Genomic DNA, 13864 nt, shown 5'->3' with positions numbered 1-13864 from the left:
CTTATAATTGATATGCACTGCTTAGAACACTTTCTTCCCTCTTTCCTAGTGAATTGTTCATCCTTCAGTTCTCAGCTTAAATGTCACTTCCTGAATTTAGGAGACCATCATCAACTTCATAAGCTCTTATATCAGTCACGATAGGCTAAATTATGCTGCGATAATGAATAGCCCCCAAAATCTCAGGGGCTTAACACTACAGAGTTTATTTCTTGCTCACACTACATGTCCACCATAACTCAGAGAGGAAGCTCTGTTGCAGCTTCTCAGAGACTCAAGCTGATAGGTAATAGTGGCTCCATCGCACGTGTGATTCTGTTGATAGCCAAGGCAGGAGAATGAACCAAGCCATGGCTCTTGAAGCTCCTTTCAGAAAGTGAAATACTCCACTTCCATTTCAGTACCCAACACAAACTCCATAATCATCCCTGACTTGAGGGGTTGAGAAAGTGCAGTCTGACCACGTGCCAGAAAGAGTAGGATGTGCGTGGTGTCGCCCCGGGCCCCACAGCTCCTGTGCTGTGTGCCACCACATCCTCTGTGTCTCCGCTAACATCAGCATGCTGTGCTTCATCATAGTTACACGTGACCTTAGTTATTACTCTCTCCATTGCCTTCATTACTGCTTGACACACGATATGAATTTAAAAATATTTGTTAAATGAGTTAACAGAACAACGCTCCAAGATTCAGTCCTCAGCCCTTTATTCTACTTCTACCGTTTCTCCTTGAAGATTTCTTCCCTCATGGTTTCAGCCTTACGAGATGTCCATACTCTCTGACTTCAGTCATGCATCTCCAACTACTGCCCTGATATGTCTACTTGACTTTAATGCATAAATTTCAGTGTATTCCTTCAGTAAGTATGTATTGATTACTTTCTGATAAGGCGTCATATTAAGTGACATGGATACAGAGATAAATACAACAGTACTTGCCTTCAAAGAGCTAGCAGTCTGGTGTAATATAGGGAAGAATACTATGAATCCGTAATATATACACAGTACAAAATGCTATACCGAAGGAGAAGAGAGGCAAGTAACCTATGACAAGATGAAATTAGAACTTTGTGTTGTTTCAACCATTGAATCCATTGAGCAGATAAGATTACTAAATACTCTTCTGTGCTGGGTGCAGGGGGGTAACATGAATAAAGGTTTTATCCACCTCCCAATCCAATGAGGAGACAGATGGCTAAGGATGAAAGGGTAGATGACTGACGGGTACAGGGGATGGTGCAAAGGAAAGCAGCAGAGGCATTCTTGCCCACATGTATGCAGCAGATGTTTATTAGGCACCGGTGAAGCATCAGACCCTGAACACATAATGCTAAAGAAGACATTTCCTACCTTAAAGCATATACAGTGTGTGAGGGAGAAACTTACCATGTAGATTGTCACATGAGTTGACATTTTGCTTTTGGGTTTATTTTTGTTGATGAGTTTTTGGGGGGTTATTTATTTATTTATTTATTTTTGCATCTTTGAGAGTGACTTTTGAGCATAGAAAAGACCATGTGTAGTTAGTTAGAGGTCTAAAAAATTAACATTAAACATAATAAAATTATATAATTTAAAATCTAGTTTTTCAACACAAAAGAAAACTTAAACTTTTAAAAAATCCACTTATTTTATTCTATTTATAAGTCAAGTAAAGGGTAGCTCAAAAAGAGATTTTTACAACTTCAGTTTCTTTAAATATTTTAAACTGTATTTAGACATTTAAAATGTTTTATTTTCTCTTTGAAGTACTTCAGTTGTTTAACAAAACATTCTAAGTTTCAAAGTAAATCTATAATTACATTTATTTAATAAAATTAACAATATGGTGGCATAGTGGTAAAGAATCTGCCTACAAGTGCAGGAGAAGCTAGAGACATTGGTTCAATATCTGGGTTGGGAAGATCCCCTGAAGTAGGAAATAGCAACCTGCTCCAATATTCTTGCCTGGAAAATTCCATGGACAGAGGAGTTTGGCGGGCTATAGTCCATGGGGTTGCAAAGAGCCAGATATGACTGAGCACACACACACACACACACACACACACACACACACACACACAAAATAATATAATTATGGTGAATCTCAGATTACTATTTGCAAGGCTTATTAAAGTTATACTTCACCTTCCAGCATTAAAGTTTATCAAAATTAGTCAACTGCATGTTTTAAATTGAACTAGCAAGGCTAATCTATTAATCTAATGTAGTAAATTTTCTTAATTGTCACAAATGCTTTAAAGACCACATATTCACAGATTGTCTTTAAACATAATATGAAAAAGATTAATATTGTAGGTTTAATTTACTTTGTTCCTATACCTAATTCTTAATCTTCTATAGTTAAAAGGTACCCAGTAAGGAATATCATGCTACTACCAAGCAAAATCAGGAGAGTGGTGGTTACCATCTTGGTGCATTGAGGTTACTCATCAGTCAGATTGGACTGGAATGCAGGGTTTAATTCTTAGCGATGACACCAGTGGGCTACACTGAGCGCTGGAATAGGAACCGCCAACATTTACAAAAACGCTGGTCTCAAGGCTTTGAGTGCTTATATTCAACTTAAAAAAGAATTAATTATTCTGTCTGGCTTGAAATTGCTACTTCCCTGCCAGGATATAACAACCTCCTTCACTGCTTGCTTAATTTCCATTTATTTGGCTATCTTAAAATAATGCACTGTCATCTTTTGTCTAGTTCTAATGATGCCTCTATCTGATATTTTATACCTAACTTTAATTCTTTTGTAGACACTTTGGCTGTTACAGTCTGATTTGAGCTGATAGAATTCTCTGCTTTCAACGTTATTTCTGTTTGACAGGGCCACAGTTCCTACTACTAATAAAATGACATTCAGTTTTACCCTGCACATTCCTGTGGCTCCATTTAGCCCTTGAGTCACAGCACTGAAAGTTGTGCCCCCGACAGAGAGAGGAGAGACCATTGTGATAAAGTTGATGGATTTGTCAGTTGATTAATTCCAGTTTTTCCTGAGCACGCCCCAGTGTGACGCATCCAGCCCTTGGAGCTGAAAGTAGCCTTACCCTCCCCCATGGTCAGCTGTGATCCAGCTGTGATGTCCTGGGCAAGTCATTTAACTGCTTCAGGTCTCCATTTCCTCACTTTTAAATTTGTAAGAACTCTTGAATTTCTAAAGTCCTATTATCTACTAAAGTCTAATTTTGTGTAGTCAGAAATATTGCGTGGGACTTCCCTGGTGGCACAGTGGTTAAGAATCCACCTGCCAGCGCAGGAGACATGGGTTCAATCCCCTAGTCTGGGAAGATCCCACATGCCACGGAGCAATTAAGCCCCTTTGTCACACAACTAAGCCTGCATGCTGCAACTGCTGAAGCCTGTCCACCACCCATCCCCTCTCGCTGCGGCTAGAGAAAGCCCTCACAAAGCAACAAAGACCCAGCGCAGCCGTAAATAAATAAAACTTTTTAAAAAGAATGTGTTTTGGGACGGGGGGGGTGGGCATTGGTCAAGAATTAGCTAAATGTTATCTTCTTGGAAATTCTTGTAATTTCCAAGTGGGCAGTGAGATAATCCATGGTTTTGCTTTTCTTCTAGATCTTTGATGATGCATACAAATCCCAGCTCAGTTGTGTGGTTGTGGATGACATTGAGAGACTGCTTGGTGAGTCATCACTTCTGCCATTGTACTATCCTTGCCACATTACAGCTAGTGTCTCACAAATTACAAGAGAAAATACAGGTGTTTATAATCCATAGGGCAATAGAAATAGCTTTATCTAATAAGGAAATATAACTTCTCTTATATCTGAAGTCAGCAGTGATATCAGTGGTAAATATGCCTTATGACATAACGATAAGGGTCCATGTCTCATATTTTGTATCTTCCACAAAGTTCCCTGACCATAATAAATAATTAGTAATTTTCATTGATGGATATGTTTGCTATATTCTATCTCAGAGCTGCCTGGAGCTCAGAGGTTCCATTTGCTAACTGGGTCAGGACTAAGGAAAGAAGAGCTTAGGGTTGGAATGAAATCTACAAGTTAGCAGTAACACTTGGGGCAGAAGTTGTCAGCTCTTTGTCTCAGTTTCCATTCAGATGAAGCAGAGACTGTATTCTCTTCCTTAGTTATCCCACAGAGTAAATGTAAAGACAGAAATGAGATAATGTTGTGAAAGTTAAAAACATTCCCAAAGTTACAAGTGCTCTACAGTAATTTTTAAGAATACCTATTAAACATTTCCTATGTTTAAGTGCACTCCTATAGAATACAAAGATAAATGAAACAGTCCCTGTACTCAGCTCATAAGGTGTATTCCACAAATAAATGCCGAAACAGTGTTGTTACTCTTATATTTTATTTCTTCACACAAACTAGATAAATCTGGGATAAATTCATTGTAACAATGGCTCAGGATGGTGTAACAAAATTGATTGAAATTGATCCCATCTGGTAACTTAATAAATATCTGAAGATACTACCAATGCCTGGTTAACTAACACCCTTCTTCCTTAAGGGGTCTATAATGGTGTAGTAATGATTTCGTATTAACTGTTACTACATTTCCCTCATGATTTTGAGACTTATTTTATGTCCTCTATGATCTGTTTTCCTGTTTCCTGAGGCAGTGTTTGTTACAAAACAAAGTAGGTATATGTAAGAGGTCTTCTTAAATAGTTTTATCTGGTGACCTGGGTTTTGGATCTGCTATTTTTTGAAACATTTCATCTCAGTTTCTGGGATTATTTCTTTAAAAGCTTTTGGGCACATACTCATAGCCCTGCATAAATTCCTTTACCTAAACACAATTGAGATGTGTGGTCATAGCAACAGTACTATGTCAGGAATGTTTGCCCTCCAAGTATATTTTCACTTGTATGAATAGTTATTATCCATTCATGTTGGTTCATTTATTTGGTAAGCATTTGCTGAGCCCTTACCACTGGGCTAGAATCATTAGGGCTTCAGAAAAACAGTAAGATGCTGTCATTATGACATACATCAGCAAAAATTAATATAAAGTAGAACGTGCCATGTGTTCTGGGTATTCAGAAAAGGGAAGATCACTTTTGACTTCAGAGGGCTGTTGCTGGAAGGCAGCTCTAAGCACAGGGCAAGGGTGCACACGCGGTATGCAGAGAAAGCAGAGGGGGTAACATTTGTGCGGAATCCTGAAGGATGAGTAGGAGCTTAACAGAAAGCTCTTTGAGAAATTCACTGTTCTTCACCATCTGTGGGCCAGTCTTCACGGCTTTGCCATCATTTCAGTTGTGTCAAAGTACCTTACTTCCATTATTACTCCTTGTTACTTCCCCTTCTCTCCATTTTCTAGTATCTTGTTTTGTTGCCGTGTGTAGTCATCTGTATTGCCAAGGTTTGCAGTAGCTTCTTGGAAATGTTTAGTCAATAGACCTGGGAATTTTTTTTTCCCCTTTAAAAAAAACTGTCTCTGAATATCAAAAGATGTCTACACAAGCACAAAATGGATATTTAGAAGCTTTTTTTGTTGTTATCGTTAGTTACACGACTTTTATTTAGGACTGTTTTCACTCTTGATGCAGAAAAATCTGTATGTTTGGAATATGTGCATATGTATATTGAATCCCTAAACACAGTAATGTTTCTCTTCCAGATTATGTCCCTATTGGCCCTCGATTTTCTAATCTGGTACTACAGGCTCTTCTTGTGTTACTGAAAAAGGCGCCTCCGCAGGTAAAAATAATATAAGGAACATTTTCACAGAGTTGTTCCAGTAAATTACATAATGGTGCACTCTCTAAATAAGCAGATTATCAAAAACTTGTAAAATTCTCTTGTTGAAGGGATTTTGCAAGGTCATCCAGTCTGGCCTTCTGTCTTAACGTAAATAATTTTCTTAATCACTTCTCTGAAGCAGAGAAGTTTTCCATTTTTTTCTGAAAATCTCAAAATTCCAGTTTCGGTTAGTATTCTGTTTTGTTCCTTTACAAGTTCAGCACCACATTACACATCCCTTCCCACCCCTTCTCCCATGAGCGATATTAACACATGATATTAATGTAGAAGTGATTAAATATATGTTCCCATTTGTTCCATCTTTCATAGATTTTTCTAAGAATTTGTATTTGGGGAAATTTATGTCCTGCAGGGAGTTTTGTTTTGTTTTTAGTTTTTACAGATGAATTTGCCTTTTTCTCATGCCACGTGGCACTTTTGAAGGGTGAGTTTATAGCCAGGCTCTTGGTTCCCGTGGTTCCATTTTTACTGATGTGGCTGTTGGAGACTGGTGGTTTTGATAGCTTAACACATTTAAACTGACCTATGACGGTTGGTTAAATATGTTAATTATGGAGAGGCTGCCAGAGCATGTTTGGCTATGACATAAGACATGAATTCTCTTGGTTGATTTTGCATGTTATAATCTTGAAGAAATGCCAATCAAAGGCAGATACAAAGGGGTGAAGTACTAACTTAAAAAACTGTATGGGAATTCCATACTTGAAGTTAGAGATATAAAGTAAGTTGTATGGAAAATATTTAATGTTAAGCTGGTGAATCTGATATTTAAGTTAACAGTTAAAATTGTATGTGTGTATGTGTTAGACCTAAAGGTAGAGGACTTGTCTTGATTTTCTAGGGTTTATTTTTTTTCTTAGATTAGTGAAAAGGAATATAACCTACAACAATCTTGAAAACTTACTGCATATTTGCACTGTGAAGGATTTTTTACATCATTTTTCTGTAAACTGTTACTCCCAATAGTTGAAGTTTTAGGTTATATTAAAGCTGAAAATAGAGAAGTGAGTGTTTCTAGAAATAAACAGAACATATTAACAAACGACTTCCAAAATCTTGAATAAAGACTTAGGAATAACTGTTTCTGTTTTATAAAAATGATTGTAAGACCTTTGAGGAAAGGAACATTATCTTATTACCAAAATTAAAAAGTCAGGGGAATTCCCTGGATGTACAGTGGGTTAGGACTCTGGTCTCTCACTGCACCATTCGACCTTGGTCAGGAACTTAAAAAAAAAAAAAATCCCACAAGCCATGTGGCATGGCCAAGGAAAAAAAAGTCAATAACAAGTGTTGGCATGCAGATGGAGAAATTGGATCCTTATACACTGCTGGTGCGAATAGGTAAACTGTGCAACCTTTGGGAAACAGTCTAGCACTCAAAAGGTTAAAGATAGGGTTACCACATGCCCCAGCAATTCTGTTTCTAGGTATATACCACACAGAAATGAAAATATATATCCACACAAGAACTTGTACATGAATGTTCATGGAAACATTATTCATAATAGCCAAAAAGTACAAACAACCCAAATGTTCATCGAATAAAATACATGTGGTATATACATACAATGGAGGATTATTTGGCATTTTACAAAAATGCTGAGTACTTGCTATAACATGAATGAACCTTGAAAACGTGATAAGCAGAAGAAGCCAGTCACAAAAGACTACATATTGTGTGATTCCATTTATGTGAAATACCTAGAACTGGCAAGTCTAATAGAGACAGAAAACAGATCAGTGGTTGCCTAAGACTGGAGGAGTCGGCGAGGAGAATGAGAGGTGACTGCTGGTGGACACTGGGTTTCTCTGGGGCCTGATGAATATGTTCTAAAATGGAGTCCAGCGGTAGTTGCATGTATCTGCCCAATAACTAACAACCATTGAACTGTACAGTTTAAGTCAGTGAACTTCGTGTTAATAGGAGTTACATCTTAATAAAATGGTTACGATAGATAGTTTCAGAAGCTTAAATGAAGAAAGGAGGATTCTATGAAGAGCTGAATGTAAGTACATGGCCCAGCTTGGGAGAAATCTTAGAAACAGGAGTTGGATCATTAGAAAGGGATGCGGAACAAATTTCTGTAAGGATTGGAAAGGAAGAATACAGGAACATGTAAGAAGTAAAAGGCAGATCTGGTTGCCTTAGTGATCGGAAGTGGCGGGGATTCTAATAAAATACCAGCCTGTCCTTAATCAGAATTGGGTGGCTCTGAGCTGGACTGCTAGATGACCTGCTATGTAAGCGAATCAGTGGCAGAAGAAATGAATGCTTAAGATATTTCTAGTTGGCATATATTTAACAAAATAAAAATGTGGTTTCTCTGTACCATCTTACTTTTTAAATTAGTTTGTATCCTCTGAAGAAAATAAGGGAGAATTTTTCAAGGTGATCCAATGTCAAGACTATTTGTCATTCTGAAGTAGAAGCCTTCACTTTGCCAAAGCATTATCATGTAGGCTTTTCAGCTGTTTGCAGTTAAATATTAAAAGTATATGAATCCCAATGTTGTAGGGATGCGTAGACTATTAGTAGAAAGCTATTATTTTATCACTGTCAAGGAAACAGAAAAGTTGTAGGCATTTTTCTTTAAAAAGAGGAACTGTACATGCATACAATACAGTAATCATTATCAGTCACATAATCTTTAATTTTGCATTTGTTGTAATTCAGCTTTCACATAGAAAAATTGTGTGTGCATGTGTGCACATGCTGAAATAAAAGGATCCCTTCAAGGGCACTGTGTTGTTATGGATCAAGATATTCTCTTTTCTACTTCTCCCCATCCCCCATCTCCCCTCCCTCATTGTAAATTGGCTTATTAAAACTGGTTCACAAGCCCTCCTTTTTTCCTTTTGTGATTGCTTTGGTCTTGGATTTTCAGTGTAGGACTAAAAATTCAAGTCAGATTTCAGTTACTAGGATAATTTTCTTTGAATTTTAAATTTTTGTAAGTAAATGCATAGATTTTTAATGAACTCGGTATTCAGTGGATTTGCTTTCAATTTAGCTGGAGAGTTAATTTCATGATTGATTTATTAGCCCTTTGAAAGTATAAAAAGTGGTATCTGTAGTTCATGAAGACTGAAAAACATCATCACATTTTGTTTAGCATCTTTTTAAAACCAATTAAAAGCTTTTCTAAAATGGATTGAACAGGAGAAAATAAAACATGTTCCCGAGGTCTTTATTTCAATCAAGTTTCCCTGTGTTCTGCAGGAGAAGAGATCGAGGGGGGATAGAAAAATTGAAAAGGGCTGTCCCAGCAGGGAGCCACGCCGGAGAAAAGGGCTGCTCTGAGAACTCAGCAGCAGCAGCTAAGAAAGCTCCCAGCCTGCTTCATCTACATGCAGAGTCACACAAGGCACGGGGGTGCTCACCGTCACCACAGAGGTTTCACATGTGCTTCCCTGCTGATTCCTGTGAAAAGCTAACAATTGGCTTGGAGGGGAAAAGACCACTGCAGTTCACCCTCCCTGAGCTGGACGTACAATTTGTCCAGTGTTAGGAAATGTCCGGCTTAGCAGTGAGAGGCTCGAAGACACCCCTCCTTCCAGTAAGATTCCTAAAGCCGGCTCTTTTGCTCGATGACACTGGGGCTCTTTTCAAGTTTTGCAGATTTATGGAAGTCGAGGGGAATGTGCTTTTCAGGATCAGGAGGATGAAAGCCTTAGTCTCTTCCTGTCAAGAAAGAGGCAGTAAGGCCAGGTAAACCTTCTTGCAAACTGTAACACGAATGGCTTTGTTACTTTCCTCCTAGATCTCTTCTGGCACCTTCTTTTTTTTTTTTTTTTTTTCCTTCCGGGAGACAAAGTGCCTGAAAAGGAACTCCTCAGCTGTGAAATGACATGACTTCCTAGTTTCCTCAACAAGTGTGAGAGTAGTTAAGCCCATTAACCCGACTGCCTTAATGTTTACCTGACAGTTTTTGCAAATCAGTTTGGAAGACCTCATACATATGTACCAGAGTAACCTTGTACCTTACAGAGAACCACTGCTTTTTCACTTCAGTGCTTCCCAGCCCTTTTCATATCACAGCATATAGAAAATAATAACATCTGATGATATAGTTGGGTAAGTGGATGAGGCCAGTCACAGCTGGCCAGAGGTGCATCCCCACCAGGTGCTAACCCCCTTCCCAACGGCTAAATAGTACTGATACTATAGAACACTTACAGTTTATTCACAGCATTCCAGCTGGCAGAATCTTTGGAAACTGTGAACTTTTACAAAAGAAGACCACTCCAATAGCAATATTACTGAAGTAGGACTCAAAAGATCTCACAGTTGTTAAGACTTTTAGCTAAAAAATAAAGTTGTTGAGAAAAATTCCTTCCTCACTGCTCTGGCATTTAGAAATATTAACCTGAGAAGAAAGAAGTAGGGCTTAGAGCTGGGAAGGGTGTAATATGTGAACCAATAAGACTTAGTAAATTCCTGATGGGAACTCAGGCAGACATGTTTGTTTCTCCATGGGTTTCATTTAAGGTCACCGATCTCTAGACAAGATTGCTTTTCCTGTAATCCTTATATGATCTCTCAGTGCAATCTTACTTCAGATATGTTATTAGGAAGTCTTGGTGATATTAAGCAACTCCTCAGGCTTTGGGTTGCTTTAGCGAAATAAGCAAATAATGGAAGAGACTCCAACTCATGCAGGCCTAAACACGAATATCTCTCTGTCTATCTGTTCAAAATTAACTCGGGCTAATGACTATAATATGACTCAATAAGATATATAACCACTTTAGGAAAGAGGTTTAGTCATTTTGCCAGACACATTAATTGTAATCACTGATGTGGTGACTTTTGCATTAGACTTCTTTATTGAAAAAAATCTGGGTGATGATTGACAGTTCAGTAGCCCAGTTTTCCCATTTAACTCAGTGATATTAGATGGCTACCATAGTTTATAAATAAATTCTCTAAAAGTATACTTCGCTTAGTAGATTATCTCAGACAGTTCTGTGTAAGTTATATATATAGAGAGAGAGAGAGAGACAGTTTTAAGTTCATCAAAATCAGTGAAAGAAGTTTGGTGAGTCCTTTTATAAAATATTGCTACAAATATCTGCTAAATAAAACCATGTTTTCTTTTTTTTGCTTTTTTTTTGTATTTTATTTTTTAAATTAGTTTATTTATTTTAATTGGAGGCTAATTACTTTACAGTATTGTGGTGGTTTTTGCCATACATTGACATGAATCAACCACAGTAAAACCATGTTTTCTAAATAGAGTTTTTGTTTTGTTTTTCAGTAGAGCACATCTATAATACATATTAATTAATACAAAAATTATAAGCTAGATATATACGTACACACACACCATTTATAGGTAAGTCAAAATTCGATCTCTAAATTTTAGTCATCGAGAAATGCTAATGTTGTTTAGACAAAATATTTTCTCATTGCCTTAAATATTGATATATTACTGTGACATGACATCAGCATTAGAGAAGTGTTGATTCTACCATCCTAGTGTTCCACGAGGCCATGAATCTAGTTATGAGTGTACTCTCTGCACAGCTTACTCACTATATTGGACTTGGAGTCAGAAAACCTGAGTTTGAGATTTAGCACAAACACCTGGCCTTATAGTCTTCAACTAGCCCCTTAACATCTTTGTGTCTATTTCTTCATCTGTAAAATGGTGATGATTCCTCCCTACCCCCGCCATGGACAGCCAGCGAACATCGTGTAAGTTCTGTGTAAACCTGCGGGCTGCACAGACGTAAGATTAATGCCTTATTGTGAAAAGCACAGAGTTACTAAGAAGTCGGAGTATAGTGTTGTCCACAGAGAATGTAATTTGTAAAGAATCTTATCCTTAAAAAAGGATCAATGTTTCTCTTGAGTGATTTGAATGTTCCCATTGCTTGGAGTTCAGTGTTGACATCTAAGATTCTGTTTCTTCCTGTTTTCTTACTGTTTTAAAGTTCTTGGAGGTTTAGTATTTTATTAAGGCTGTTGTTTAGAACTGGAAATATATCTCCCAGTTATTGTTTTAAGAAAAGAGGTACCTTTAGATAGTCCACAGAACTTTTTAGCATGTAAGTTAGGAAAAATACAGAGTGTAACTGCTGTATATGGCACATTTCCACGGAAAGTGAGTTCAGCATTCCAAGTTGGAATGCCCAGGTTCAAATTCCTTCACTAGCAATACTGGCGGAAAAGGCGATGGCACTCCACTCCAGTACTCTTGCCTGGAAAATCCCAGGGACGGAGGAGCCTGGTAGGCTGCAGTCCATGGGGTCGCTACAAGTCGGACATGACTGAGCGACTTTACTTTCATTTTTCACTTTCATGCATTGGAGAAGGAAATGGCAACCCACTCCAGTGTTCTTGCCTGGAGAATCCCAGGGACGGGGGAGCCTGGTGGGCTGCCATCTATGGGGTCACACAGAGTTGGACACGACTGAAACAACTTAGCAGCAGCAGCAGCAATACTGTCAAAAGAAATAGAGACACTACTTCCCCATCTCCCATTCGCTGAAATTCAGAAGCTTCCTGAGTCCTAAGACAAATACTTTGGTCTGGGGATTAGAGATCCCTATTATAAAAGGGAGAATGAAGTAGAAACAGGAATTTCGGAGTTCAGCAGCATGAGGAGTAGAGACAGGGTCAGGGCTTCTGGTGGATTGTGGGGTCCTGAGGACACTGCCCATTACACTAGTCCTTGGCCTCCAGGGACTGCCCTCCTACTGCCTTTTTCCCTACAGCTGCTTGTGACTAAAGTTCCCCTTTTTTCCTTCTAATCCAAGTGGTACAGAATAGAGCTTCACAGCTTCTCTCCTACATTTCTGTCCCCAAAGCAAATACACAGGCCTTTGGAGATTCCTTGGGGTTTATACTATTATGGCATAACAGCTATTGGGTAAGCAGAACCACTAAGGAGGATCTTACAAAGGTCTGTCAATATTCCTGATAGTTATTAGAATATAGGTGGAATAAGGCCTTGATCTTTTTAAGTCACAACTTGGTCTATAACCATTTTTCATCTTGACAGTCCTGCCTACCTCTCACACTGGGGAATGGCAAGACTGCTTTTCACAGGGAAAGCTCCAGACTTGTCTGTGTGGACCCACGCTTCCTCCTTGCCTTCCTCCCGCCCTCTCTCCTTCCCTTCCTCTCTTCCTTCCTCTCTTCTCTCTCTTTCCAGACCTATTTAGGCTATATAGATAATACTATTTGTTGAATGGACATCTTGAAGCTGGAGGGTCTTAACTACACATATTAATAGAACTGGCATTGGCAATGTAAATAAGAGCTCAGGAGTTAGAAAGCTTGAGTTTGAATCCAGTCACTTAATTTCTGAGCCTCAATTTTCTCACTGTAAGTCGGTAACAGTGGTAATATTTAATATTTAAGTCTTAAGAATTAAATAAGATAAATGTTGATTATAATTCTTTGTAAACTACAAATCACAACTCAGTTTAGTATTCACTTTGAAGAAAACTCTGACTCTTGTCTTTCCTCATACACAAAAATAGATAAAACCAACAGAGTAACTAATCCATATCAAAGGAGCTGGGCTCCAGATAGCCAGAAGCCAGCCCTATAGACACGTCAGCAGGAACGACACCTTCCTTGGCCTCTACCTGCCAGCCATCACGCTCCCACAGACCCTGCCAGGGCCAGCCCTGGAGCAAGTGGAAGAGGGTGCCGGTTCCCTGAGAAACGAGTAATCATGGGGAGGGAGGACAGGGAGGAACATCAGCCAGAGCAGGGAGATGAGAAGCTGGGTGCTGTCTGCTGTGACCCCCAGTATCTGTATAAACGGGGCCAGTGTCAGAAACTGCCTGCCTAATGATCACATCACCTTCCACTTAATCCTCAGTTATTCTCTAGGTGTGATTTCAGCTATAAAGAAAAAAGGCCTGGAGGAAATATGCCAGAATTGTTTTCTGTGATTGTCTTTATGGCCACCAAACTTTTTGAAAGAAAAGTTTTTGCTCAGCCTCCCAATATTTTAATGCATTTATTATTCTTTAATTGATGTTCATTTTAAAATGCACAAAAGAATGTTTTTAAAAGAGTGAAATGAAAAACAGAAGTAAAAAGGAAGTTCTGTTTCTCTGTCTTAAAGATAACTGCTCTTA

General features: G+C 38.5%; 1 protein-coding gene across 2 annotated transcripts in view; it reads left to right on the top strand.

The window, feature by feature from the left end:
- NSF (N-ethylmaleimide sensitive factor, vesicle fusing ATPase) overlaps positions 1-13864 on the top strand; it is a 148121-nt gene that overhangs the window by 118137 nt on the left and 16120 nt on the right. For both annotated transcript variants that reach the window (NM_001304614.2, XM_005220972.5), the window contains exons 16-17: positions 3579-3645; positions 5619-5698. In NM_001304614.2, coding sequence (NP_001291543.1) covers positions 3579-3645; positions 5619-5698 — 147 coding nt within the window. The remainder of the gene's footprint in view (positions 1-3578; positions 3646-5618; positions 5699-13864) is intronic.

This window comes from Bos taurus, chromosome 19 (assembly GCF_002263795.3).
Source record: "Bos taurus isolate L1 Dominette 01449 registration number 42190680 breed Hereford chromosome 19, ARS-UCD2.0, whole genome shotgun sequence".
Classification (NCBI taxonomy): domain Eukaryota; kingdom Metazoa; phylum Chordata; class Mammalia; order Artiodactyla; family Bovidae; genus Bos; species Bos taurus.
Note: the sequence above shows the minus strand (reverse complement) of the source record. Positions and strands in the feature narration are given on the sequence as shown.